General features: G+C 52.1%; 11 protein-coding genes across 11 annotated transcripts; 5 read left to right on the plus strand and 6 right to left on the minus strand.

Annotated features, from left to right (window-relative positions):
• Positions 1-1216: 1216 nt before the first annotated feature.
• On the plus strand, positions 1217-3503 carry MIND_00935100 (Ammonium transporter; the record flags this gene model as incomplete). Its single annotated transcript, XM_037365973.1, has 12 exons — positions 1217-1393; positions 1450-1584; positions 1633-1698; positions 1755-1855; positions 1960-2067; positions 2117-2254; positions 2305-2367; positions 2419-2630; positions 2684-2775; positions 2973-3047; positions 3095-3208; positions 3258-3503. The coding sequence occupies exons 1-12, from the start codon at positions 1262-1264 to the stop codon at positions 3501-3503; spliced, it is 1482 nt and encodes a 493-aa protein (XP_037217385.1). The 5' UTR covers positions 1217-1261.
• A 523-nt stretch (positions 3504-4026) lies between these two features.
• Positions 4027-5225, plus strand: MIND_00935200 (uncharacterized protein; the record flags this gene model as incomplete). Its single annotated transcript, XM_037365974.1, has 5 exons — positions 4027-4221; positions 4273-4316; positions 4368-4445; positions 4561-4948; positions 4995-5225. 5 exons carry the CDS (start codon positions 4027-4029, stop codon positions 5223-5225), a joined length of 936 nt encoding a protein of 311 aa, XP_037217386.1.
• Positions 5226-5786: 561 nt separating this feature from the next.
• MIND_00935300 (NmrA domain-containing protein) lies at positions 5787-7033 on the minus strand (the record flags this gene model as incomplete). Its single annotated transcript, XM_037365975.1, has 5 exons — positions 5787-5924; positions 5960-6033; positions 6080-6518; positions 6702-6888; positions 6930-7033. The coding sequence occupies 5 exons, from the start codon at positions 7031-7033 to the stop codon at positions 5787-5789; spliced, it is 942 nt and encodes a 313-aa protein (XP_037217387.1).
• A 193-nt stretch (positions 7034-7226) lies between these two features.
• MIND_00935400 (Alpha/beta-hydrolase) lies at positions 7227-8850 on the minus strand (the record flags this gene model as incomplete). Its single annotated transcript, XM_037365976.1, has 7 exons — positions 7227-7262; positions 7313-7579; positions 7627-7668; positions 7720-7838; positions 7885-7939; positions 7987-8289; positions 8338-8850. The coding sequence occupies 7 exons, from the start codon at positions 8848-8850 to the stop codon at positions 7227-7229; spliced, it is 1335 nt and encodes a 444-aa protein (XP_037217388.1).
• A 37-nt stretch (positions 8851-8887) lies between these two features.
• On the plus strand, positions 8888-10033 carry MIND_00935500 (Cellobiohydrolase I; the record flags this gene model as incomplete). The annotated part of the gene is made up of 1 exon (XM_037365977.1): positions 8888-10033. One exon carries the CDS (start codon positions 8888-8890, stop codon positions 10031-10033), a length of 1146 nt encoding a protein of 381 aa, XP_037217389.1.
• A 300-nt stretch (positions 10034-10333) lies between these two features.
• Positions 10334-11932, plus strand: MIND_00935600 (MYND-type domain-containing protein; the record flags this gene model as incomplete). Its single annotated transcript, XM_037365978.1, has 8 exons — positions 10334-10407; positions 10465-10625; positions 10675-10837; positions 10884-11269; positions 11317-11445; positions 11499-11614; positions 11667-11721; positions 11766-11932. 8 exons carry the CDS (start codon positions 10334-10336, stop codon positions 11930-11932), a joined length of 1251 nt encoding a protein of 416 aa, XP_037217390.1.
• Positions 11933-12186: 254 nt separating this feature from the next.
• On the minus strand, positions 12187-13438 carry MIND_00935700 (NmrA domain-containing protein; the record flags this gene model as incomplete). Its single annotated transcript, XM_037365979.1, has 7 exons — positions 12187-12318; positions 12368-12432; positions 12486-12812; positions 12866-12927; positions 12976-13097; positions 13159-13340; positions 13393-13438. 7 exons carry the CDS (start codon positions 13436-13438, stop codon positions 12187-12189), a joined length of 936 nt encoding a protein of 311 aa, XP_037217391.1.
• Positions 13439-13895: 457 nt separating this feature from the next.
• MIND_00935800 (uncharacterized protein) lies at positions 13896-15573 on the minus strand (the record flags this gene model as incomplete). The annotated part of the gene is made up of 5 exons (XM_037365980.1): positions 13896-14475; positions 14531-14566; positions 14622-14648; positions 14704-15091; positions 15147-15573. The coding sequence occupies 5 exons, from the start codon at positions 15571-15573 to the stop codon at positions 13896-13898; spliced, it is 1458 nt and encodes a 485-aa protein (XP_037217392.1).
• Positions 15574-19042: 3469 nt separating this feature from the next.
• Positions 19043-19823, minus strand: MIND_00935900 (uncharacterized protein; the record flags this gene model as incomplete). The annotated part of the gene is made up of 3 exons (XM_037365981.1): positions 19043-19432; positions 19481-19568; positions 19621-19823. 3 exons carry the CDS (start codon positions 19821-19823, stop codon positions 19043-19045), a joined length of 681 nt encoding a protein of 226 aa, XP_037217393.1.
• Positions 19824-22501: 2678 nt separating this feature from the next.
• On the plus strand, positions 22502-24129 carry MIND_00936000 (uncharacterized protein; the record flags this gene model as incomplete). The annotated part of the gene is made up of 3 exons (XM_037365982.1): positions 22502-23680; positions 23728-23993; positions 24057-24129. The coding sequence occupies 3 exons, from the start codon at positions 22502-22504 to the stop codon at positions 24127-24129; spliced, it is 1518 nt and encodes a 505-aa protein (XP_037217394.1).
• Positions 24130-26033: 1904 nt separating this feature from the next.
• On the minus strand, positions 26034-27311 carry MIND_00936100 (GroES-like protein; the record flags this gene model as incomplete). Its single annotated transcript, XM_037365983.1, has 4 exons — positions 26034-26635; positions 26685-26868; positions 26925-26991; positions 27049-27311. The coding sequence occupies 4 exons, from the start codon at positions 27309-27311 to the stop codon at positions 26034-26036; spliced, it is 1116 nt and encodes a 371-aa protein (XP_037217395.1).
• Positions 27312-27742: the final 431 nt, after the last annotated feature.

Consider the following 27742-nt stretch of genomic DNA (forward strand, 5'->3'; position numbering starts at 1 on the left):
ACCAGCTAGCGACCGCATCGCAGAATTGTGCGCTGGCTGGGAACGCTCACTTGCGTATTCTTAGGCCAGCTTCGAAAACCGTATATAGCCGGCAAACCAACGGCGAACACGAAGGTATAAAATTGACCCCGCATCTCCCCAGAACATTGAAAGAGCGGATCGTGGGAGGATCCACCTCGGAGACAATGGAGGCGTGGATCTTGGCGGGCCGCGGAACGCCCATGGAGTCAGTCTACATTGAGCTTTCCAACTGGCAACTGGAAGTAAAGCATGAGACAGAGCCCGTTTCAGAAGGCACTGCGGGTGAGTCACCGCGTTTCAGTCTTGGAAAGGAATCTAACGTCGCCACGTAGTGCAGACGTTAGTCGACAGTCCTGAGTTCATGACCATATGGCTAGTTCTATAGCGGGGGGTTCTGAGTAAGGTGTATCAGCTGTTGAACACTCGCCGTCATGGAGAGTATTACGGACACTACAATTTGCTATAATTGAGGTCGACTTCAGCGGCGGAGTTGGTTGAATTGAATGACGTCCAGGTGGAAGAGTCATTGGGGTCGTGAAGACGCCGAGAATGAAATCAATAATCAGGTTAAAGGCTGTTTGATGAGGAGGTTTCGGGGAGCAGATGCTTGTTTAATACAATACTGAAGTCTAGGTCCTGGAGTACCACTGGAGTAAGTGGTGGCACTGGCTTTCCTGTTGCGCCTCGACAAAGACTGAAGTACTTAGTGGCGGGAGGGCATCATTCTGGGCCCCTGAGGTGAACTTCACCGCGGGAATTCCTGTCGTTGTCCACGTCGTGTAGATAAGGACTGACAGTGGCAGATTTGGGCAGATTCAAGCCTGGTGGTCATGATCAGTTTACTTCCAGGCCTTTGGCGTTGGTTGCAGCCGGAAGGGCGGGTGAATCCGGGTGAGTCTGGAACGTCGGGAAATGGTGCGGTTTGGGCACTCGGCGCGCCGCGCGCCTAGCAAGGGTCGAGATAAGAACAGGGGGGGCACAAGTTTTGCCAGCAACTAAACTGCACAAGCCCTGCCGAGTGCGAGGCAGTGAGAAAAGGTTGACAACGCCAGGAATAATGCCGGCGCCAGGCAACGCCAACGGCCGAAGACGGACGACAGGCAAAGACAGCGAAGTTGGGCTTGGCGAGGCACCGTCTGTGATTGGACGATAAGGCGAGAAAGTATTTGAATCAGGGTTATGTCACAGCTTTTGAGTTCCCTTCTCTTCCTCCCACTTCCTCCGTGAGCCAGCTCCCAAGATGCGGACCGACACGGCGCTGCACACATTCGCTGCCCGCACCCTCAACATCACCTTTGACGACGGGGGAGACATCAACTGGGTCGATGCAGACGGGAAACTCTGGGTCTACAACAACGGCGACATTGCCTGGGTGCGTTTACACACGAACAAGCACCCAAAGTCGACTCCTAACGACCCTTTCCATAGACACTGGCCTCCATGGCCCTCGTCTGGATCATGATTCCCGGCGTAGGGTTCTTCTACTCTGGCCTCCTCCGCCGCAAAAACGCGTTGAGCATGATCTGGTTGAGCATGATGACCGTAGCGGTTGTCTCATTCCAGGTGCGCTACCCTTTTCTACACCCTCTGCAGCTGTCTGACCTCCTCCAGTGGTTCTTCTGGGGCTTCTCTCTCGCTTTCTCCGAAACTGGCTCGAAATTCATCGGCGACCTTAAGGTCATTCGCTTTCCGTTCCCTCTGTATACGAGCTATATCTGATGGTTTGGATGCAGTACTTTGCCCTCCGTGGAGTTTTAGAGACACCGTCAATTGGCAGCACTCGTATCCCGAGTATTGTGTTCTGCATCTACCAACTCATGTTCGCGGCGATCACGTAGGTGTCATCTACCTCTTTTCTCTCCACGTTCCCGCACACTTTCGACATTCTTTCCATATCTATCTATATCCTGTTGTCCTGGGCTGACCGGCTTTTTCTAGACCGATCCTCGCTATTGGTGCCGTCGCTGAAAGGACGCGTTTATGGCCGACTATCTTTTTCGTCTTTGCCTGGTCGACATTAGTTTACGATCCCATTGCTTGCTGGACGTTCGTCTCTTCTTGCTTTCCGGTATTCTTGCCATTGACAGGGGCACAGGTGGAACTCGAACGGGTGGTCGTTCGTTATGGGTGGACTTGACTTTGCTGGAGGCTCGCCCGTCCACATCTCCTCTGGTTCGGCTGCTCTCGCCATCAGCATCTATCTTGGCAAACGGACAGGATGGGGTACTGCTCGGTGCGTTCTATGGTCAATCTTGGGTAAAACTGATATCAATTTTGCTTTAGTCTTGCCTACAAGCCCCACAACACTTCCTACGTTGTTCTTGGCACTGTTTTCCTGTGGTTCGGGTGAGTCGAAGCTTCATAGCTGCTTAATTGGTTCTGACAAGTACAAAAAAGATGGTTCGGTTTCAATGGCGGAAGTGCCCTTTCTGCTAACATGCGTGCGGCCAACGCCTGCATCATCACCAACCTTTGCGCCAGTGTCAGTGGCCTCGTCTGGATGTTCTGGGACTGGCGTCTTGAACGCAAGTGGTCTGCAGTCGGCTTTTGTTCGGGCGCCATTGCTGGCCTGGTAGCGATTACTCCCGCTTCCGGCTACGTGGGTGCTCGTGAGTGTCTGATTATTCCCCATCGATGCTTGTCGCTAACAGGGGGGTTTCAGCTGCCTCGGTCCTGTTTGGCTTCATGGCCGGCACCTGCTGCAATTTTGCGACCCAGCTCAAGTTTATCTTCGGCTACGACGATACCCTTGATGTAAGCCTTGCTTTTCTGTTATCTCTCCCCATGTGCTGCTTGGCCGCAGCGCTGCGTGATATATGCGTACCGCACCATGTCAGACCCACGCCACGTGGCTAGACTAGATAACGGCGGCCGACTATCGCATCGGGGCGGTTGTTACCGTTGTCCCTCCCGACGATGCTTTCCACAGTTTGCTAACGCTTGCGTCATAGATCTTCGCCTCCCACGCCATTGGCGGTATCGTCGGTAACCTCCTCACCGGTCTTTTCGCCCAGTCTCGCGTTGCTGTATGTGAAATTTTCCTTGCAAATGAAATGGCTGAAGAGCTTTGTAGTTCTATGATGGCGCTACTGTTATTCCCGGTGGCTGGCTCGACCACCACTACATCCAGCTTGCCTACCAGCTCGCGGACTCTGCGGCCAGTCTTTCGTACAGCTTCGTCATGACTGTGAGTAGTCACATTTCCCTCTATTACTCAGCAGCTGACGGTGCCCTAGACGATCATCCTGTGGATCATGCACTTCATTCCTACGCTGCGGCTGCGGACGAGCGAGGAGGGCGAGCTGCTCGGGATTGACGACACGGAGATGGGCGAGTACGCGTACGACTACGTCGGGCTCGAGCAGGAGATCGGGCACACGCTCGAGATCAACGGCGGCGAGGAGGCGCAGACGGGCGGCCGCGAGGGCCACCACCACTTGCACCACCACAACGAGAAGACGGTGGACACAGAGAGCGCGTGATCTTTCTTTTACATAATTACTACTACACAGTTGCTTGCTTCTATGTGTTGTTTTCTCTCTTTTACGTAGCTTATAGAGGATGAATAGATCCATTATTTCGGAGACGTTGTGACGGCTTGGGCGGGATGTGGTGAGGAGCGGGTTGTGCTAGGCCGCGGCGAGCGGATGTAGCAGCAGCCCCTGCGTGTCCCGCAGTCGCGTTGTAGTTGTTGGGAGCGCGGGAGGCGTCACTAACCCTGGAGGGTCCTGAGAGGTTCGGGTTGGACGGCTGTGCTAGAGTAGCGCAAATGTAGGCAAAGGTGAGGTATGGATGTCCGTGATAATAGCGACCCTGAGTGTGGTCGGCTTGCTCGCCGACCCCGACGCCGATCGGATGACGTCGTCGTCGTCGGTCGATCAGCGCATCAGCGCCCGTCCGCGGCGCGCGGACTGCATGCGGCGATATATATAGGCTCGCTGTATCACGTGTGCGCGACGACCTCCGAGCGGCGCCGGTGTCCCGGCGGATGGGAAAGAAAAATTGATGGGGGGGCGATCACGGCTGTGCCGTGTGACTGCTCTTTTCGCTCTTCTGTGCTCCTGCACCCCACCTGCCGTCGTCATCGACCCACGACCGCGACACGAGCCGAGCCGGACGAGGAAGGCGGATGCGGCGATGCTGTTCCTGCAGCTGCTGTGTTGCTGCTGTTTGCGCCCGCCCCCAGACGAGTCAGACGAGGTGTGTCGTAGTTGTGAGTTTAAGGTTAGAGAGAGGCTGATGAGAGGAAAGGTTATCCCGAATGAACGGACGCGGCTTGTCGATGAGAGCATTGCGTGCGTTCTGTTGCACTCATACCCGACACTGGCTGACCTGACTGCTTGCAGCCCTGCCCAGCCTGGGCCAGTGGTGGACCGGGAGACGCTGGAGGAGCGCTTCGGGGGGATCGTGCGCGCCAAAGAGGGGTGCGTTGTCGTTCTCTGTCCTTCTTTCGCGTTCTACCCGAGGCCCAATCTATCACGCCCCCATCTTTTCCACGCAAACGCAATCTACTGTGCGCAATTAACTTTTCTTTTTTAGGCGGATGGTGAGCGTAAGTGCACGGGCGCCGTTTGACATGCACGACGACGACGACAACGACACGAGGAGCAGCGACGGCCCCGCCCCGCCGCTGCCCAGCACCAACGACGGCCCGACCGGCGTCTTGTTGCACCGCCGGCCGCCTGTGCTGACGATGACGCCCGCCCGTGCGCGCTCGCAGGGCAGCTTCTCGCGCTTCTCCGACAGCCGCACGTCCTCCCGCTCCTCGTCACGTGCGCCGCCGCCCCGCACGCCCGCCAGCGCCTCGGGCTCCGGCGCGGGCTCCGGGGCCGGGGCGCCGGTGAGGGAGCGGAATGGGCTGGGCCTAGGCGCGAGCGAGTGGTTCGCGGCGAGCGAGTCTGGGTCGTCTGCAGGCATCGAGGAGGAGGTGCGCAGTAGCCAGTCCTAGTACTTCACGCTGATCTCTGGGTTAGCCCGAACCGTCCCCGTCTCCGTCCCCGAGCCCGCCGGATCACGGCCTCAGACAACCGACTTCAACGCCCGTCGCGGCGGCGGCAGCGCCAATTGCTGCCCTCGCTGCAGCGCATCCTGTCGTCACACCTCCGCCTCCGCACCAAGTCACGCCGCCCCCGCCACACGACCTCACGCCCCGCGCGGAGGGCCTCCCGCCCACAGGGATCACGTTCGACTGGGACGACCTATAACGATACCACCACCCACACAAAATACTGCAGTTTTATTATCCCACTTACACGCTCTTTACGCGTACTGTAACGCTCCCGCTCACGTTCACAAGACGGACAGCTGCAAAAAACCAATGTATGCACGGACTTATGCACCCTTGGACAGTACATACACACAGCGCATAGCTTATACGGACTCGTTGGACTCTTTTCGGATTTCTCTCGTACTTGACCTGATAATCAAATCCCCACCCACTCTTTTTCCTTCCTCTGCATGTTTGACGGTCACCTAAGTGTTCAAGGCAGCATGGGAATCCGCGCGAGCGACGTCAGTCCACTCTTGAGACGCGGTCGTAGGAAGTCATGTTGATTTTCTTTCTTTCTTCTCGAGATTATGCCAAGTACTGGTGCCATAAGGAAGTTACAGGCTAGAGATTATCGGCAGGGGGTTTTACATGCCAAAAATGTGAGAGGGCTTGTCGAGGGCTTGAGCATGGTCAACGAATGAAGAGGAGGAGAACAAGTTTCAAGGTTATATGCAGGGCCCCGATACTAAGTACTAGTGTGATACACCATCCAGCCTCATGTAAAGCGTGGAACAACCTCTTGCTGCCAGTGGACGAACTCCTCGATCGCGGCGAACTTGACCTCGAGCTCCACCAGTGTCGGATTCGGGACCGGCGTGTCGTGGTAGCTGCCGATTTTAGCTTGGAAGAGGAACTGGGAAACCGAGGGTTTAGGATACGCAGAAATACTGGAAACAACACGATCGCACCATCTCGTCGAGCTCCGCTGTCGACGGGGAGGAACGCCACGGGCTTGCTGATCCCTGCCGCAGCGCATCAGCCCAGTCCAGCAGCTCCAAATTCTTTCACCTTTCGCGATCGCCGCAGCCAGCTGGGGATACGTGAACTTCATCGAGACGACGGGGAACGCGCCGCCCAGCACGCCGACCCGCTTCCCCAGCGGCGTGTTGTAGTTCTTGGCCAGCGCCAGCGCGGCCTGGCCCAGGTCGTGCTTGACCCACATCGCGCACTGCTGGTCCTCTGGTGCGAACTTGGGGGTGGTCACGATGTAGCTCTCGCTGCTAAGCACACCGAGCTTCCAGACGTTCTCGCAGAACCAGGCGGTGAGTAGTATCGAGTGGGGGATGCCGGATTCACGCTGCAAGTCAAATATAACGGAGAAGAGAGCTCGCAACCAGATGAACACAGTGTCGCGTGCGTGTAGAGGCCATTGCTGGACTCCGTCACATTCGGGAGCGAGCTTTACAGAGGACACTTCAGCAGGCGGTCGGCTAACTGTCGCAGCGAGCTGACACACCTCCACATGAAGTACTTGACGCCCTCCCTCTTCGCTGCATCAACAAGATTCTTCCCTTATGCGATCTCCCCAGCGCCTTTCGGGTCCGCCGGAAACACCGCCGGGTCTCAGAAGTTGGTGACCTGATCCAGCTGGATCGGCGTTGCAAACTTTACTAGTAAAGAAGCGACGCACGCCAAAAACAACTTGAACCTCGCTTCCCCGGACGGCGTTCTTCAGCGACTCCTTATCGAAGAGGTCGGCTGCCCCAACTTCGATGCCGCGCGCGATAAGGGCCTTGCTTGGCGCAGAGTCGGCGCTCCGAGAAACGGCCCGGGGGTGAAAGTCCCATCGGCAAGAACAGCTTCGAGGACCGCAGTTCCTAAGGGAGGCAAATGAGCGGTAGTACATAAGTTCGCAAACCTTGCGCGCCATTTGCGCCGAAGACTGTGAAGATGCGAGACATTTAGAAGGTATTGAAGGTGATCGAAGAGATGAGAAACTGGGGAAAGGGCACTCGACGCCATGTTTATCTATATAAATATGCCTGCGAAAGAGAAGGAACCGTGACGGCGCTGGCGAAGGGTCTCAATGCCGATCTTTTGTCCCGTTCGCAATTCATCGTGGTGAGGTTGAGCGGACCGGTAAAAAATAGGAGCCTCACGGAAGAGCTGACGGACATTAGTAGAGTATTATTGTAATAGTTCATAACAGGGGAAGCTACTTGAAGCTCCCAAACTGCCAATTATAGCAATCCTATCCGAGAATGAATTAATGGCCGGGGAAGACAAAAGGAAAATCCTCACCACACAATCTTCCTGCACATCTACCTCCGGCACCTCTCGTCCTCCACGTCTGACCCCGTCTGGCCCTATCTCACCCAGCTCCCAGTCTTCGTTCAACACTTTGTCGATGATGAATTGGATTCCATGCTGCCGCGAATCCACGCTCCAGCCCCGTTTCGTGACAGTGTCGTAGAGAACGCGTTGACCAAGATGACATTTGGACTCGAGAGCGTAGCCACCGAGCGCGCAGGTGGAGGTAACGCCAGTGCATGTGCCCATCGGGATCGGCTTTTGGGAGGGTTGAGACTGCGAAGAAAATAGGTTTGGATACATACATCGCCAGTATGATAGACGTGGGTTATGTGGTGTGTGGAGGGCTGCAGAACCATTGAAATGATTGCTATAATACGGGCGAAAGTAATACCCACTGGAGAAGGCAGATGCAAACGTGTCGCCGCCATCTTCTCGCCTGGAGTCTCAAATGCAACAACAGGAACACCGAATGTCGCTCCAAGAAGGGCTGCAAGAGATCCTCCAAGACTATGGCCTAGCTGGGTTAAAAACCAAGGATGAACGTGTGGCAATGAACCCACCTGTGAGCCAGATGTTGGCATTGGGATACATGTAGACAACATTGCTGTAAAGATTCTAGAACAATGCTCAGCGGAAGAGCCAGAAAGCGGGGGACAACGCACAATTCCAACATGATAAAACAGACTGTCTTCCACCAACGCCTCCTCCACACAATCCTGATCGCACTTGTCTCCGCCAGCATAACACCCGCAGACCGTTGACCATGTTGGACCCACCCGTGCACAGCAACACGAGAACAAAAGGTTATCGTTCAGCTTGTCTTTCTTCTTCGTCGGTCCCTCCCCACCCGCAAGCCAAGGCGCCGAAGTGCCTTTGACAGAGATGACAACGGTGCTATTATCATCGCTGACGAAGACGTGGCCCCGAAAGCCATCGGCGTCCGGTTCCCATCCAAACGGCACGCTCTACAAGCTATGTTGTCAGACAAGTGGCAATGAACAACGAGCACGCACCGTATTCCAGCCATCCAGCGGGTACCACGACTTATGGCCCGGATCTCCATAGTAGGAGTTAGACGTCATCTCCGCAAGCTGCAGTAGTGTCTGACGCTTCGATACGTCTGGCCCAGCGACTTTCTTGCGTCTCCAGCCAAAGCTCAATGGTGTCTGGCCATGCCGCATCGAGTGGAGTCTTGCGTCATCAAGCGCGGAGAGTGAGGGTGCCTGGTGTGTGTCGAGTTGCACCGTCGGAATGGAAAAACTTGGTTCTCTGAAAGACGAGGATGGTGCAATGTCTGTGAAGAGACTGCGCGATCCGTTGGCGAGGGCATGGGCGTGGCGTAGGGTGAAGCGGAGAGGTGGGGCAGAACGTGATACTATGTCATTATCATGTATAGAGGAGCCTAGTAGTGCATTGAGCATGAGCCAGAGGCCATTGGGGAACATGGATGTCGAGGTGGAGGTGAGTGGTGCACGTGGTAAGCGTGACTCGGAAACGGACCTCTTCTCAGGTCGATGCGGAATCATTGCGGATAGTGTTTAAGACGACGGGCATACCACCGCGATGAGCACCGAACCACTCCCTGGCCCTCATCAAGACATAGAATACCTTTCGCTTCCGCGTTTCAACCGCTCCCTCGACTTCGATTTCACAGTCAATGAGGAAACCTACAATGCGACAGTCTCTTACGCCCTCACATATGCGCCTGACGAGACGACCTGGCCTGTCCTGGTATTTTTCAATGGACTAGGAGGCCATCGTCTCATTGCTGCGCTTATCGAAGGCATTGTACGCGAGCATGGTGTCCAAGTGCTCACTATCGACAAACACGGAGCCGGCGAATCTAAAGTGGTGAATCTGCCAAAGAACACACCATTTCCACTGGAGGCCCGGACCCGCTTCATGCATACCGGCCTGCTTGCCGTTCTCGCTCGCCACAACATTACCCAGTTCGCGGTGCTCTCCCACTCAAACGGTCTCTATTACGCCCTGTACTCCCTTTTGAATCTTCCTCCCTCAATCACCCCGCTCAGTTGGACATTAACCGGTCCATTCGTCCCGCCTAGCATCAGCGGGTCGGCCTCTCTCCGATTCGCATCCATGTTACCTGCAGCATTGCCAAATTCTCTGGGTACGATACTACAAGCAGCCCCAGCATTAGGAGCAGCCGTTAACTGGAGTGGTGGAATCCTCTCCACCAGCGCTGGACTGTTTTCCGGTGCTAACAAGTATGATGAGGAAAGCGACACGAAAGGCTTTCTGGATCGTCATATTGGCCCTAGCTTGCGTTCGGAGGCGATGCGACGTGGTCTGGCAGAGTCCAAGATTTCTATGGGTCAGGAAGCTGTCTTTAGTCTGCATGGTGGGGAACCGGCTGCGGATAGCGACAGCGCCAATTGCATCTGGGGTATCGGGCCTGGCTCAACCGACGGTGACATCCTCAAAGGCGCATTCGAGCGTATTGCAGAACGTTACCTGCACCCAAGCTGCCCACCCGGAATCCAACTCAGCGTCAACGTTGTATATGGTGCAGCAGACGGGATGGTTCCAAAGCAAGGCAGAAACTGGTTGAGGGAGCTGTTGGAGACAACAGGACTGATTGGAGAGGGCGATAAGCGTGCGTGGATTGAGATCCCCGATGCCGGTCATGATGATATTCTATTCTTGGAAGAGGTAGTCGGTTGTATATTGCGGAGGGTAATTGGGTAAAAAGTGGTGTAATAATAAGTATTCCTGTCTTGTTTAAGTCAAAGGATTGAAAGGAATGACTTCCAACTTCCAAGTAGTGATTCATTATTCTTATCCTGTAAGCACAAAGCTCTCCAGTTTTGTTCCAGTGTTGAGACTCATAACCAGCGAAAGAAGACAAAGCTTGCAGATAAGCACTACTTAGTAGTGTGGATCTAGCTTGCACGCACGTGAGCGCGGTACGAAGGTGACCCATCACACACATGATGTGACACCTCGTTCCCTTCGTATTTCCTCGAACTCGCCCTGTCTCTTACTCCCATGGATAAACGCTTTGGGGCAGAAAGTATTCTAGGATTCGGTGGAGGTATTGTCTCAGAAGCCTCCCAAAAAGCGTAAGTATTGAAACTGTGATCAATGGCTCGGAATTTTTGGCCACTAATGACCTGCAGAACCGAAAAGGCCGCCGACTTGTGTCGTCGCAGACGGCCGAACGAGGCTGTACCGTATCTCATGGAGGCTATCAAGGATCCTAACAACCTTGACGCGTACATCGAACTCGCTTTCATCTCCCCCGACCCAGTTGACGTCCTAGAAGTCGCTGCACTTAAAGGTGCCGTAGAACTCTGCAACGTCGTCGTCGCCATCAATAACCTTCGCAGGACGGAAGCTGCTGTTGAATATTCTGGGTCCAACTGCGTTCGCCGACACGGGCCCTTATGTTGGCAAGTTTTGGGATATTGCGCCGGCGCGTCCATATATGCGAATTCTTCAAGCCCAAGTGCGGCTCTACGTGGAGATTAAACAAGCATATAAAAAAGCGGCGTGAGCTTCTCTTCTGCTGTAAGTATCACACCGACTCACCATCTAGTGCGACCGCCATCGAAATGTTGCGCCTTTGTCCGGGCGACAACATGGGCCAGCGCAGCTGGCTCGGTGCCCTTCTCTTGCACAGTTCTCGTCCAGCCGACGCACTCTACTTCTCCCAAATCTGGATCGACAACTTTACCGCACGCACTCCTGAAAATGCGATTCCTGCTCGGGGCGGCACCGATTTTAAGGCGCCACGAAATGGCGTAATACCGTCCGCGCGAGATGGCTCAGACTGGATGCCCGCCGTCCATCTATATGACTCTGCGTTGGCAGCATTCATGTTGTACGGCGCCGATTCCGAAGAAGCACGCGAGTATCTCAGGCTAGCAGCCGCGGCTAATCCGCACATCATCACCAAAATTTTGGTTGGTGCACCTAAGCCTTGTGTGCATTCTCATTCTTGTTCGAACGCTCGTTTGATGTTACCCCAGCTTCACAGAACCACGCTCCTCGTCAGCCAAATGGACCAGAGGATGCACAAGACTACCGTTGGCTCGCCCACGAGTTGTGGACGGCATCGGCGGTCCTCAACTGGGTGAAGGAGTGCATGAAAGCCGGTGGTTGGCATGTTTTTCTTTTCTGTGTGTGTTTGCTGATGGAGCCGCTGGAGCAGAACCCGCCTCATCGAAGTCGTTATCTGATATCGTCCTGAAACGATGTGGCAATCCGGCCTGCAACGAGCAAGAAGCCCAAGTTCAAGAATTCAAGCGCTGCGCGGGATGTCATCTGGTATGTCCATCCGTTTCGTCCGGCCTGGGTCTCATCTCATCATTCTATGCAGATCTCCTACTGTGGTTCCGAGTGCCAAAAGACGGACTGGCGTCGACACAAACAAGGTAAGCCGAGCCTCTCTTGACTACCGACACTTACGCTATCGCAGCTTGCAAGGAGCGTGAGCAGATCAAGCAAGCACGTAAAGGACTTATGAAGGGGAAAGGGAACGTCACCGACATGCCGGTGTTTACGCTCGACCTTGCTGGGGGCGTGCCCGTGGTCTACGACGGGGAGAAGCGAAAGGCCATGCCGATGCCTTTTCCAAGCAGTTGAAAAGATGGAATATGAACACGAAGTTGTAGGAAAGGAAATAACAAGCTCAACAGTAATCTTAACAACTACTCATTAATAATTGACCAAGAAACGCTATCAAAGCTGTGCGTCGAGTTACTAATGTCGGCCTTTTGGTTGAGCAGAAGCAGACCTTTGAGTAAGTCTTTGACAAAGCCTGCGCAAGGCATATCATGCAGGAAATCATGTACATTCGTCAGGCTATACTTTTAGTTATCGTACAAACATTAGATTATCTACGAAAAGTGCTTGAGGACACCCTCCTTGATGAACTGGTCGAGCGTGCCGAACTTGACGCCGAGCGCAGCGAGCTTGGGGTTCGGGATGGCGTCGGGGTACATGCCCTCGGTTTTGGCTTGGAAGAGGAACTGGTAGGCGGAGTCAGATGCGGTACTATGATCCAGAGGAACAACGCACCATCTCATCGAGCTCAGCCATGCCGGTGGTCTCGACGCTGAAGAAGTTGACGGGCTTGCCAAGTGCTAGGGGTTACATGTTAATTGCAAGAAGAAGACGGAAGGCAACAGCAACATACCCTTGGAGATGGCGGCAGCGAGCTCGGGGTAGGTGAATTTGAGGGTGACGACGGGGAACGAGCCGCCGAGGATGCCAACCTCCTTGCCCTTGTCGGTGTTGTAGTTTTTGGCGAGGGCAAGAACAGCTGGGCCGAGGTCGTTCTTGACCCAGGTCGCTTGTTGCTTGTCGGTGGCGCTGTATTTCGGGATCGGGATGGTGTAGCCGTTGCCGGACTCGGCGGGGACCATGCTGCCAAATGCCCAAAGGTTTTCGCCGAACCAGGCGGTGTAGACGATCGAGTGGGGGACGCCAGAAGCAGCAAGATAGTCACCAACGATGGCTTTGTCTGAGGGAATCGTAAACATTTACGGCGACGAGGAAACATGGGAGACAACGCACTGTCGCAGTGGTAGACGTGCTTCCACTCGCCCTTGCTGGCCTCAGAAATGTTGGGCAGCGAGCTAGCGGCAGGTCAGATGGTGTTGTTTTCGCAGCTTCAGACGTCGCACCTCCACAAGAGGTACTTGACACCCTCCTCCTTCGCGGCATCAACGAGGTTCTTGCCCTGGGTAATCTCGCCAGCACCCTTGGGGTCGGCGGGGAAGACAGAGGGGTCCCAGAAGTTGGTGATCTAATGGAAAAAAAAAGTCAATCAATCAAGTCGAAGCCGCCCTAAAAACCACAGCACGCACGCCAAAGACGACCTCGCTGCCGCGGATGGCCTTCTTGAGCGACTCCTTGTCGAACAAGTCACCGGAGACAACCTCGACGCCGCGGGCGATCAGGGCCTTGCTCGCGTCGGAGTCGACCTTGCGCGAAACAGCGCGGAGGGTGAAGGTCCCGTCAGCGAGAGCGGACTCGATGATGGCAGCGCCTAGCGCATGGTCAACAAGCAAGAAACACGTCAAAAAGATGAAAGGGCTCACCCTGCTTTCCGGTCGCGCCGAAGACGGTGAAGATGCGTTTAGACATGGCAGAGATGGGTTGTAGAGTTCAAGGGAGCAGATGAAGTGTCCATTGTCGCGCTTCCTCGCAGCCCTTTATACCGTTCCGGACCCCAAGTTGGCGACGCGTCTTCTGCGACGTGGTGGTGGGTTCTGACCAAGCTTTGCTAAGCGAAAGCGGTGGTGCTACGCGGTGATGCGCGCAGTGAGACGTGGTCACCCCCGCTTTGTCAGCACTTGTGACCCTGAGAACATCGACTGTGAGTGTCAGCTTCTTGCCGCAGAATAAAAGAAGCTCGAACTTTCAGTGGAAAGATGATTACTGCCTGATCACGCCGCACAGGATTACCTACCTCTAGAGCGGCGTTCCGCATTGGACAGGCTTCGAATCCGCTATTCAGCACCATTCACGTCCAACGGCTCGACAACAACGAAATGTTTTATGTTCATGTATTTACTAAAGAGAATCATCTCTCGACTCTGAGTCAACCGAGGTCCGAAGCACGCATGGCGCTTCCAAAATAGGGCGGTGGATGCTCAAGTTCCGGATCGGGCAGCAGTGTTTGCCCATTTACTCTTGCCTCCAGCTCCGCAATCCGTTCGGCCAGTAGACGCACATCGACAGAGTCCGTTTGAGAGGGTGATACCATTCGAGTTTCGTGGCTAATGCCAGGTATGTCAAGAGCCTGTACACCTTCTCGAGTTGTCGAAACAGCTGCCGCGTCATTCTCTGATTTTCCTTGGCTCTGTGGAAACAGCGGAATGAGATTATCGATGGCATTTCGAGGATCAACGAAGCCGCTGCTGACAAGATTAATGTCAGAGCCCTGCAGCATGCGATGAAAAGGCTGGTCCACCGCTCCCATGCGGCCTCGTGTCTGTCGATTCCGCCTGCGGTACCACAGGAACAAAAGGAGGACCAAGACCGCAACCGCGGCGAAAAGTGGGCCCAGAATCTTTGCGAGTCCTCGGCGATGATCGTGCCCAGCAAGTTCAGAACTGGTTTGAGAGGGATTATTCTCAGAGACAGGGCTGGATATCGATGGAGATGAAATCTTCGAGCGACTAATAAATGTCCCTCAGATCATTCCAGGTTTGTGTCAAAGGAAACGAGAAGCACCTGATCGAGGAGGGTTGACCCGATGGAGAATGAGAACTGGACTTGCAGTCAGGTCTGTCTCTAGTTAACGAGATAGATAAGAGCCCCTCACGATGAGATGGGAGTAGAGGACGCTCGACTGAGAAAAGGTTGTTAGCTACGCTGTCTGCATTATGAAGAGGAACAATCAAGACCGTGTGGAGTCAGCCTCAGGCTGAGAATCGGTTCCACTGGGCTGTGGCTTGGTGCCCGTTTGTTCTTGACTTGTTCCGGTGCTCGGCGATCCGCCAGTTGTCGGGGGTGGAGCAGCTTCACTGTTTACACCCGCAGTAACAATAGCATAGTCGATCAAGGCTACTTGGACATGCACTCCCGTGCTTTGGTGGGTATCCAGAACCCAAGTAACGGCGTAAGTCTTCTCAGGGAACCCTGAAGCCGAAAAAAAGGGCACGGAATAGACGTAGTTCTCGTTTCCGGAATAATGATGTGTAGAGACGACATTCCCACTAGCGAGAGGAAGAGTGAAGACAATGTCGGCCTGAATGTTCCATTGGTCGATTCCATAAATATATACAGATGATCCTGGCACACAGTTAGCTATGCATGATAAAGCATTCTGGTTTACATGAAAATGCACCAGTGAAAGTGAAAGAACCCCCCGTCGGGTTTGTGTTCCCTGCCGGGAAATTTCCGTCGTGCCAAGTACCGCCACGTGTTCGAGATGTATCGGGTTGAGAGGCGCAACCCGAACATGGAGATGCTGGAGTTATCGAAGTCCATGTCCCCCACCAAGAAAAACTGCTATCCGTATCGTCGAATGTCGTATTGGTTGCCCCGGCTGAAGTTTGGCGTGGAAATAGAAGAAACACAGCGAGAACGAGAGAGAGGAGAAGCGAGTGTAGGATCCGAGGCATTATCCAGGAGAAAGGTCTGGAGCAGATGAGGGTGCTGAACGATGTTACCAATGCAAGGGTGGAAAGAATGCAATCGCCAATCGGTGGTTGACCTGATATTGAAATAAGAGCCGTCTCTAGCTTTCCACCAATAGTAGAGACCCCGCCCATTGATCATCCGGACCAGGAAGATTCACTAAGATTCAAAAATAGTTGTGAAACTTCAGTTTTTTGCGCTCAGCCAGGCAGAGAGCCGTTCCCCACTGTAATTTACTGGCGAGTAGGCAAGTCTCTCTTCTGTGCGAATGCTAGCCCACCCAGAACGTCTCTGAGGTTATGTTAGTGTCCGGTATATCGTAGCTTCATACATTCGTACTGGCACACACTCTGTCAATTGTGCACGAGTCTTCGTCGTCTGTTGTTGGCTCCAAGGCCGCCCAGACCTGGCGCCCATCGTGATGCGGTTGCCACTTGAGAGCCTTCCTTCGCGGTGCGGCCAGTACTTATTTTGTCGATGTTGAGGGATGTCGACCATTCGACCATGTGATGTCACGGGTCACAATACTGATTCGTGGCCACTCACAGCCGTGATTCAAAAATGTTTAGGTGGGAAACGTTAGTGGGAATATATAAAATTTTGCAATTAATTTTTTATTGTGTAAAAAACTTTGAGTTTTTCTGCCCAAAAAATGTTGACTTGGCTGGGGCAACAGGATTTTTAGGACCAAAATATTTAATGTTTTGCAATGAGTTTTTGGGCCAAGAAAAACTTTATATATTCCCACTAACGTTTCCCACCTAAACATTTTTGAATGGCGGCTGTGACTGGCTTGAAGCTTGAAGTCATCGGTTAGGGTTAGGTTAGGTTAGGTTAGGGTTGACGGTCTATTTGTTCATTCGAAGATTCACTTCCAAGTTCCTTGATTTCGATATTTCGCTGCCAGCAGATGCGGCAGCACAACACGAGCCTCGAGGAGCTTACTTTGCTTTTTCTGCCAGTGCAACACGCGATTTACCTTCGCTGGGCTATCCATTTCCCATTTCGCAACTCGAATTCTCGATTTTTTGAAGACTCTAGTAGCCCGCTTGCCGCAGTCGACCCTCATAATCTCCATATGTACACCACAACTTCTTCACTTCCTAACAATTCCGTGGGCCCTCAAAATCTTCCTCTTGGTCCCATTTAGCTCTATGGCTTACTTAAGCCTACATATGTGCCAAGAGTATCTTCGTCTATTCTGCCGTATTATCATCTGCTGCAGGGCTTGACACCTACGGTCTCAGGAGTCAGTTCTACTTCCGCAATTTGTCTCGCTGCTGCCACGTCTCTTACGGTTGGTCGTGCCTCCCCTTTACTACACTCTGAGTGCATGGGATGATCCACCGTCTTCTGCAAAGATCCACTGCCAGTGGCATATACAAACTAGTAATTTCTGCTACATACTAGTAGTTCCCTTTTTATCGACTGATTCAGAGCCCAGAGCCAATGACGACGTGTTTTGCGACGAAGTCAAACAGTTCAGAAGCTCTGTTTGTACCTAGGAGTGCGTCAACGTAGTCTGGACGATTGCTACCTTATCCAACATCTGGAACTCGCTGTCGAAAAAGATGTCTGGTGGCTGCAGAGCTGCAGGAACGAGCAGCTGCTCCTCGACGTCATAAACGATTCAAGTTGATACAAGTTGTGTCAACAACATTTCCAAGTTGGTAATACACCTAGTTGTTTCGGACTCGGAAACAATGACGCTCTATCAGATGCAGATGTTGACTTAGACTCACTGGATCTTCAGAACTATCTTTCTTCGTGGATGGGCACTTGTGTTCAATCTAAACCGCTGATACCGTATTGTTGAACCGATTTATGTCCCAAATTATCTACAACTGGTTACTGAGTTCGGTACACATTACTCCGTGTCATTTATTATTCAAGTACTAAGATAAGTTCATCGTTGGCTTCCCCGTCGAGTCGAGAAATGATTATCCTGTCAACGATACCCAGAGTGGTATCCGTTCTGAGAATAGGCGTCATATGGCGAGTAATACCCCGTGGCGGGATTAGCGGCGGGTGGATACCCAGTGTTACTGTAAGAATAAGACGCGGCCTGTTCGTGGGCGTACACCGGAGCGTATTGAGAAGGTGGGTTATCCGTCTCTCCAGACAGCGACAGGTTGGGGTACTCTCCTGTCGGATATCGGGGACGATGGTTGACGGGGGGCGGCCCGGTGTACGGCAGGTTCGGGGGCTGAGGCGGCGCAGGGAGGATCGGGCGCAGCCGGGCCGGGGCGTAGGACCCCGTATGTGGCGTCGCAGGCTTGGCCTTTGCTGGGCTCGGGGCAGACGACGTCGAGGACGCTGGGACCGCGACATACTGGCATGAAAGCCCTTTGCGAAGGCAGCGGGCACATGCTACCGATGGCGCGCGTGCGTCGGGAACACACTGGAAAATAAGAATGTCGGCTGGAGACTTTGTTTGTTAGACAAAAGACATACCTTGATATTGTTCTGACGGCAACTAAGGCAAACGAGCTGGGGAGAGGCAGCCATGATTTGAATTGTTTGGTTCGTTACTGGTGCGCTGGTTGGTTTAGTTAGCTCTGGTCTGGATAAGAGGGACAGTTGATGAGGAAGGAGCCAGAGAGCCAAAGCTTAAATAGATGGACTGGTAGGTAGATTGGCTCCCTACGGAGTCAGCCTGACGGACCAGTCAACTCGGAGCTGTATTACGGAGGAATAGCGAGTAGAGTTGTACTTCGCACAGACACACCCGAGAAAAGCAGATATAGATGTATTTGGGCATGCTGTACGCGTCGCGTCGAGTATCGCGGTGTCGTGATATGGCAGCCGCCGTAGTCTTGCACGAACACAGTCAAGATGACGCGCTTCAACTCCTGGCGCTTCGGGATAGGAACAAGCCGAGAGCTCAGAGCTTTAGATTGGAAAGGTCATTTGTCGACGGGCGCAGTGGATGGATGTTTGTGCAATAAACAAGAGACGCTGTCGTCGTGACAATGATTTGTTTTGTCTAGATTGTGGGAAGATAGTGGTGATCGACAAGTGCGGCAGATGCGGCCATCGATTGTTGCAAGTCAACCTGAACGATTTGGAGTCAACTCAACACAATGACGGCCCAGCACTTATCATCACGCGAGTTGAAAGTCGTAAGTTCAATATGAAGGCGGGTCCACGTCGAAGTCGCGCTTATCAGGCTCATCTCGCTGAAGTCGTGCTTCATTTCAGAACACAGATTTCCCCGAAAAAACAAATGATTACTCACCACAAGCTGCTACAACGTATACAAGATTGATAGAGGATATCGACAGAGTTCACTTCGGCGACAGTCTTCTACTTATCAATTATCAGTTTAGGTAGCCTTGATGATCTACGCTGTCGACGTGGACTGGATCGGCACCGACTGCTCTGCCATGCGCCTAAATCCGTGGCATGTCGTTCCTACCTTATGTAATTGGACGGACTATTTCCGTTCCCGACTCGGGGAGCGGTCAGCGCAGCATGTCATCTCTACATGAAACGCAATTTCTTTCAGGCTAGTCTCAAATGCCAGCAGTGTGCCGAAAAGTGGTGACCCCACTTGAGGTTGATTGCTTTGGAATAGACGACGAATACCTGGTAGATGTTAAATCAGTTCGGTGAACCTTGCGGCTGCGCATTCATTTCCCTCCAAGCGCTTCCTAGCGTTAATCCACCAACACCCAAGATTAAGCCAACAGCCTTTACTAATCCACCCGTCGGCAAACCGCGCCGCACGAGCTCTAGGTCGATTTTCTTCTGCACCGACATACCACTTAGTCCAGCCAACAGCGCGGCGACAATCGTCTCAGCGTTATACACCGAATATTGTGTTCTGCCTGTGTTGATGCTGTCGAAATGTTGCAAGAGTTCGGTAACCCTTAAGATGTCGAAGATCAGTAAATTGGTTGGGATAAGGCTGGCGGGGACGCCAATTGCGGCTCCTGTTGAAATTGAGCCAAGTGTGATCAAGCGGAGAGTAGATATCGCAGAGGGTGGCGTCTATATCCATAGCTTTGAGACGGCGTGACTCAGATTTGGCAACCTTACCTTGATAATGGCCTCGAATGTCCTAGGCAACGCTCCGGCTACCAGACCCCAGCCGCCACCAATCCAACCCAATATTTCGGACTGAGCCCTATAACATAATGTTAATGCTTATTCATAGTCAGTTGTGGGAGTTGTCTAACCAAAGGCTAGCAAAACGACGCGGCATGCCAGCATTGGGATTTCTATAGTCCGTGCGGAGATTTGGCTGCTCCGTCGTTGAAGATGTGTCGCCCATAAGCAAGTGATAAATAGACGGAAATATAGGGCAGAGGTATCGCCTTTCCTGTATGTTGTAGTATATACTAGTAGTTTCGGATGATCTCGGCTGGAGCTTCCGAAACATGGCGAGAAACGGGACCCAAGCATTCGATAGTATGATACAAAAAGGAATGTTGTACGCCACTGCTTGTTTGATTAAGTTGAGACCTGCGGACTTGGCCTCATCACGGTCAGGTTCCAATTGACAGCACTGAAATTGTCGCACCAGCACGACTTTGCGAACCCATTGAAATGGATTGTAGTTTGGTTCCTCATAGCATTTGAAGGCCCGAGTTCGCAAGTTTCCCGTCACAAAGGACTAGTGAATAACCCGAGGCCAAGTCGTTGACAAAGATAGGAGGCCAACACGAAGACCAGATTCATCGCTCCCACACAGCGTTGAGCTCCCAGTCGCCAATCTAGCCCGTCTCGTAGGTCGCGACGATGTTAATATGGGTCTTTATCGCCTCATCCGTGAAGCCGAAGAATGTGAAGATGGTTACCCAAAAAGTGACTTTGAATTTCGAAACTTGCGACCAGAGAAGCCAACGATGTGGGAAGTGCGCGAGAAATTAGGGCCCATCAGATTCATGCGAGAACGGAAATGCTGGAGTTCGAGCCCGGAGTTAAAGCAGGTAAGCAGTGCGATCAAGATGGAGACTGGTGTTCGGATGAAGTCTGAAGAAAAGAAGTCCATGAACTTGACTGTAAGGATGGACGGAGCACTGAAGGCTACTCACACCCAACCAACAGAAATATGCGGAAGATGGAAGAGAATCGTGGCAATGGGGGGGGTCGAACAAGGTCGAACCTCGGAAAGGGAAGTAGTGGTCCATGCATTGTCTTGAACGTGATATACCCTAGCCTCAAGTTCGTCACATCGAAAGAACACTAGACAGGAAACGCAGGGAGAAGAACCTGAGGTAGAGGCAGCCCCAACCCGATCCAAGGGAGACGTTCAAGTTGATGGCACGGCGTTACTTGTGTTTTGTCTTGAATACAGTCTTCACAGTGGCGATCTAGTGAAAATGACCGTTATTTTGTTGACGGGGAGCCGTTTATATCATACAAAGCCAAGGGCTGCTGGAAAGTTAGACCTAATACCCAAGAACAACGAGACAAAAAATCACGATTCACCCTGTGGAGTAAAGCTAAACGAAGCCAACAAAGAAACTCATACAAGCCATTTTGGGGTCCCAATGAGTCCGAAACATGCAACTTCGTGATCTAAAAAGTCCTGAAAGGAAGAGGAAATAAGTTAGCATGAACCTAGAAGCCGCAGCATGTAGATGACCGACGGGACGCTGACAACTCGGAGAAGGTGTCCGATTAATTCTCGGTCTCAAGGCTTCAAGGTTGAGCTTTCAGGTATAGCGCAAATACATGTAAAGTTGAAGGAATTCACAATCACTGGCGTCACTGTGACCCTGGCGTCACACGGCGGCGTCACACATACACCATCTGTTTCTTGAATTCTTCCTCATTCGAAGATTGACTTCTCTTCGCGGAAGCCAAGCAAAACCCATAAATACTCCACTCACACAAGTTGCATGCGCTTCAATGTACACACGTTCCAACCCACGAATTTAAACAAGCTCAAGCCCTAATTCATCTCCGCTTCCGCTGAATTCCAATACCCCTGTTGTACTCCTCTCTTGCACAACACCATGGCGCGTAGCTCAAGGGATATATTTGTTGAGGAGAACAATTGGGATGTTCGTTTTTCTGGTAACTGGACGCACGAGCGAGGTCGGATGTTCCATGCTGGCGGGCTCATGCGGACAGAGGAGGTTGGTGCATCAGTCGCAATAACTTTTTGGGGTGCGTTCGAAGTCGTCCGTGCTCTGTCCACTGACTCGGCGAAATAACAGGTACTGGAATCAAGCTCCTTGGCTCGCTCGGTTGGAATCACTCTCAACTCGCAATCACGCTCGACGGTGGCAATATGACGATCTTCGACGCGTATTGCTGCCCACCAACAGGGAGTGTCGTGCAAGTCGTTCAGTTTTCTGTGTCTGGGCTTGGACGTGGTGCACATACCCTCAATGTGACGAATGTAATGGCAGGACCACACGGAACTGTATTGGATGTCGATGCTTTTATGTGCGTTTACTTTTCGTCGCCACTCGTTTATGGATCGCTTATACGGTAATCTGCACAGTGTGACTCGGCAGCCCGTCGATATCTTAGCACTCTCGGTGGCTGGCGCTCTTGTCCTTCTCTTCATGTTCTGGATGGTATGGGTCCGTCGGAAAGAGATGTACCCATTTCTATCCCACTGGGCATCTCCTTGGCGTAAACTCAAAACCGACTCAGAAGCACAGAATGCATACCAAATGGTGCCAACCAGCATTTCAACCGAGGACTTAGCTTCATCGGACGAGACTGCGAGATGCATTATCGGAGACGATGAACAATCTGAAGAGGATAGCGTGGTTGGTGGACTGAGAGAATCAAAACCGTTCGGAAAGCCACGATTGATCCCAGATCTCGTGGAGTTATAGATGGAAATGGCATTGACGCATGCGAGGAATAGCGAAGAGATGTAACAGTTGAGCTTGGCTGCATTTGTATCGAAGTTGTGGGGTCAGCATGTGTGTTAATCTTCTGGTTTTAATTTGCAGACTGATATCTTTTGACTGGACAGTTTCAAATTCTGACCGCAACTCGATGCGTAAGTGGTCGGCGGGAAATTTGCCGCCCAAGTGATGGATTGATGACGAGCGCTACATTTTCTCCTGAACCACCACCTCATTAACCTCAATGGCTCAATACCTCCCGAACGAACTCTTCGATGAGATTCTCAAGCATATACCGGCTTCCGGTCACCAGCTCATGGCATTGACGAGCCGTCGTCTCTGTGGATTGACACGTCCATTCCTGTTCGCCGAGCTTCAATTCATACCGTACCATTACGGCCGAGACCCAGCAGACAACCGAGAAATTGTGCAGCTCCATTCGCTAGAAAACACCAAAGAATACGAAGCGCGTCTTGCTTTTGTCACTTCAGAGGATATCGCGCCACTGGTTCGTTCAGTCCAGATCGATGTCGTCGAACGCAAAGCACATGTTAGACCGTGGAATGAACCTCCAGAGCCCCGCGGAGAAGGGGTTAACGCGCTTCTACACCTCCTTCTTTCCAATCTGGAGCGGTTCCAAGCCTTGACCAGTTTTCGGGCAGAATTCACGTTTCTCCCAATGGAAACTGTCGCCTTCCTCGACCGACGCATTTGTCGCTCACATCGTCCTCTGGTGGGCCTCCACCTTATACATTGCGATTATCTGGACGAATCAACAACAATTGCGGCCAACACGATCATCAAGCCACATTCGTTGCGTCTTACCGACTTGACTATACGCCCGGCTAAAACTCGTCCAAATGATAGCAGGACCTGGTTACATCTGCTTGACCCCGACACATTGCGATGTCTGTATATCTCAGATGCATGGCTAGAACGAGGGAAAACCTTGCCTGTCTTTCCGCATGTCCACAGCCTGACATTAAAACGGGTTCCAAGTCACGAGGATGTGATTCCGCATCTTCAAGCCGCCATAACATCATTTCCCAACTTGGAAATACTTCGAGTGGATTATTTCACCGGAGGCTTGAGCCCTGTTTTGTTAATCCAAACTAATGCTGCGGCATTTCCGTACCTTCGTGAATTTACTGGCTCAGCAGAAAACGCCGTCACATTTCTGGCCTATACCCAAGTCACCTGTCTTCAATTGCTCGACCTAGACGAACCCGTATCCCAAGTCAGCAGCCTCGCAAAAATAGCTGGCGGGATGCCCGCGAGTGTCAAATCTCTCAAAGTTGGCATCCTCACCCGTTCGTCCAGTGTGAAAACCTTGCGCAAACTTCTGCTACTACTCCCGAACCTCACTAGGCTATCTTTGCGAATCAAGACCTCAATGCATCCGGATTGGAAGCCATACAAATATGTGCGTCGTCATTTCCGTGGTTGGCATGTTCCCTCAACTCCTTGCAGCACCTCGATATAGTCAGCAAGATACACAACATCCTGCCGCGCTCCTTAGAAGAACTGGTCGTTTATAGCCAAGGCATGGTTCGCATCAGTACAGGCAACCTAAAACCTGGAACATTTCCGCCTTATGATACAGCCTCTCTCCGCTATCGTCTTCTGTTGCGTTGTCCTCGAATGCGCTCTATTCTTATAGAATTTCATACTTTCTTCCTCGAATGGAAGGCCGGGCTGGGTGGGGAGGACGAAGAAAACACGCAGACTTTTAACATGTTTGTGCTGGCGTTTTTTATCACTGCGTTGGGCCATAGCGCTGACGAAATCTTGCTATATAGGTCTGACGACGAAGATGGCGCTCGATTTCCGACTCGAAACCGTACTTACAAAGAGTCACAAGTAGATGTTTAAGCGTCGGCACAAAGAAAGCATAGATCAGCTTCACAACACTGTTTGAGAGGCGTTGATTACTGGTTGACCACTGGCACGTCAGACTCCATCGTTGATTGCATATTGCCATTTGTATGATTCAGAGAGGCTATATTGTAATGTGAAGAGACACTGCCCCAGACTTTGTTTGAGCCTTTGCGTTGCATTGATATACATGTGCTCATAGGTACGTTCTTGTGAAGATCCTTCTCGGTCTGCTCACACATCATCATGATCGTGTGACTTTTCAATCAACTGGCCGTGACTCTGTCACAAGCACTGCTTGCCGAAAAACACCTTCAACTTCAAACAAGTCTATAGCAAAAGGAGAGAAGAAGCTACAAGCGGACAGCACAACAACAACGCGCACTCATTCCACGTCTTCCATGATTAAAAACAAAATTCACAGCCAACAACTTGAAGCAAACGCACTGCCTGCTCAGTGCTCAGAGTGATCCGCTCTGGCGAGCGGCTTATTTTGCAAGGATGTTCTCCCGACCGCGGAGCCTGTACGCCCACCGCATTCGTCATAATCTATTGTAGTCTATTGTGCGCCCACTCGAGAGCAACGGATCAGTCTTAGGCTGTACGAATCAATACGATATAGCAAATCACCCCTTCGCTTGATCAAGATGTAGACGGTGGCGGTGAGCAAGTCCGCGTTGGTATTATGTTCGCCTGCTTTGATGGCGCATGTAGGCGCGAGGGCGAGGCTAGTATTTAGCATCGAAGTCTCTACGTGTCTTGCACAACAAGTTTCCGAGTCAGAGCTTACAACACTCAAACTAAACTTGGACTTGACAGCTGGTTCAGCACATATAGATGGATTCGACGAAGACCAACTTGAATTCCTCTCTTTCTTCGCAACCGCTCCGAATGCGTACAATTATAGCCTGCATAAATTGTCGCAAACGTAAATCTCGAGTTTGTCCTCCTCCTTTTTAGGCCTATGGTTTACTCACTGGTGCATTTGATAGTGTATTACCACTGAACAACCACCAACCAACCCTTGTGCCCGCTGCGCTGCCAAAAATCTTCCCTGTCAATATATGACGGTCCCAGAAGGCGAAGCAAATTGGCCATCCAGTTATACTTCGACCTCGCATTCGCGTTCCCGCTCTCATTCGTCTGGCTACTCCGCATCGAGCTCGCCGTCACCTCCAGCAATGTCTAGTACGGCATTCAGTCCTCCATCTCATGCTCACATGTCGGCTCATCCTTGTATTTCGGCGGCGTACGCCGACCTGTCTTCGCGTGCGCGGACCGGGCAGTCGACACATTCCTCGAACTATTTGCCTTACACTGGTCCACCACCAGTCTACGCGCGGCCTCGGTACTCTCATGGTGATTATCCAAATCTCGTCCTGTCCGAGACACAGTTCCATCAGGGTACTGAAGCCATCAACCCGGCTTATATTTCCCAACCTACCCAACCCTTCAACTACGACTCAAACGAATCATACTCGGGATACTATTCACCTTGCGATTCGAGTAGCTACAACTACCTGACCTATCACTGACACGTATGCCAGCTTATTCACCGTTGTAAATTACTGTGCACTGGTGGCGGTCCGACATTATATACCAAAAGTATTTTTTTTGAATTGTGTGCTCGACGTCAGACCTAGCGCTTGAGGAGGTAGACCCTGGATAGAAAGCACGCCATCATCCAGCACATTTTTTTGCTTCCATTCAATCCGGTGCCGACTACTTATCGAGGCAGTGAGACGCCGCCAGGCCCAGCCTCGCGGATCAAACAGTTCGATCAGTATCTCAATCGGACCGAGACGAAGATCTTAATGTTGTCCGACTGGGCCGGTTATTACTGTGTCTATGGGTTGTTAGATCAACTAACATCCCTAGATGTAGTATCAACTTGAACGCGCTCAAGTAATTGTTTCCTGAGGTCGACCGATAAGCTTGACCCCACTAACACCCGCTCCACTGAACCACCTCGTGAGCCCCGCGTTGACACCATGCAGTCCATCCGGCAGCACCTCTGTTCTGTTGCCGACAATAACACGATTCTCCAACAGCTCCGGGAGCGCCTGAATCATGACCTTGCCAAACTTGGTGTGCTCTGCAGTCGCCGCATAGCCAGGAAACGGGCGTTTGGGGGGAAATATGTCAGGACCAGCATACCATCCCAATGTGGCCATAACTTGAACACCTTCCTTTCCAGATCGCGAAAGCACAAAGCGCGGATTGACGGTCAGAACCGCGCCATAGGACTTTACAAGATCGTATGCGATATCGACGGGCTTCGCGTCCTCTGCTTTCGGCGGCCCAAGCCCCAGAGCGGTGTCAAAGACAACATCCAGCGTACCTGCGAGTCCTTGGAGAGCGGGAAATGCAGCCAAGTCTCCGAGAGGAGTGGCATTACGGTCGATGACAAGAGTGGCTCCGAGCGATTGCAGATAATCGGTGTGTTTTTCGGAAGCATATGCAACAATGGTAGAAAAGCCAGCAAATTTGAGTAGCTGAATGGCTTCGGAAATATTAGCAAGGTGTTGGGGTATCTGTTAGTTGCAACTTACCGAATTGTCCGCAAGACGTCCCTGCTCCAATCACCAATGCGGATTTCCCTGCTTGAGGTTTGTTGAAGGAGAATGTTGGGTTCAGTCCAAGTCCAAGGGGTGCTGGGGCGAAAAGACCGACGCAAGATGTTGTAAACGTGATGGGCATGGTGGCAACCTCATCGAAAGTGACGTTTTGTGGTTTCTATTGTGGTATATCAATGGACTCGTGTAAGTTGTATTCTCGTTCACCCAACTTACACGAATCAGGATGGAAGTTGGCAGCACAACATACTCCTGGTATCCATCACCCAGTGTCTGCACAAATCTGTAACATCCATGAGCACTTATTGGACAAGCAAGACAACGAAAGAAGGGCATTTACACTTCATCCCCCACATGAAATGCAGTTACATCTTGACCAAGCTCTTCGATGACACCAGCAATATCACTGCCCAAAACTGCGGGGTACTCAGGAATGAGAAAGTCCATCATATGGCGCATTGGATCCATCGGGTTTAGACCAACGGCCATAATCTTGATGAGAACCTCGCCTTTGCCGGGAGTGGGCACAATAATGTCCCGCAGTTCGATGGGGGCTTTGGCGGACGGGATGACGAGGGCCTTCTGTGTGCGATTTGCCATCATGAAAGTGGGTACTAGTATGGGGGGAGGAGATTGAATGAATGCGTCATTCTTTTATAGCATCGAGGAGAGAAGCGGCTGAAAAATGCTGACACTTGCTCGGATACGATTCCGAGACATGGACCTACGTCGGCGAGCCACCGGTGAATACAACGACTCGACAATGACCACTATCAGTTTGGTGAGCAGCCCCATAGACTACTTCAGAAGAAACGTACGGTAGGATTTGGAGGAGACTCTTTCGCGATCAGTCACTGTGACGATACTTCCTCTCGATAGAACTTGTCGTTGACTTTTAGCGAGTAGCGCACGACGAATTCATCGTCGCATCTTGCTCACCAGACTCTCTATCGTGCGAAAGGGATTAGAACCCCAAAGCATCATCTCAAACTGAATGACCTTGAGCTTTCGCTTCAACGATTTCGCTGCAAGTG

This window comes from Mycena indigotica (genome assembly GCF_014461135.1).
Source record: "Mycena indigotica strain 171206Taipei chromosome Unknown Mind.scaff0008, whole genome shotgun sequence".
NCBI classification, from domain to species: Eukaryota; Fungi; Basidiomycota; class Agaricomycetes; order Agaricales; family Mycenaceae; genus Mycena; species Mycena indigotica.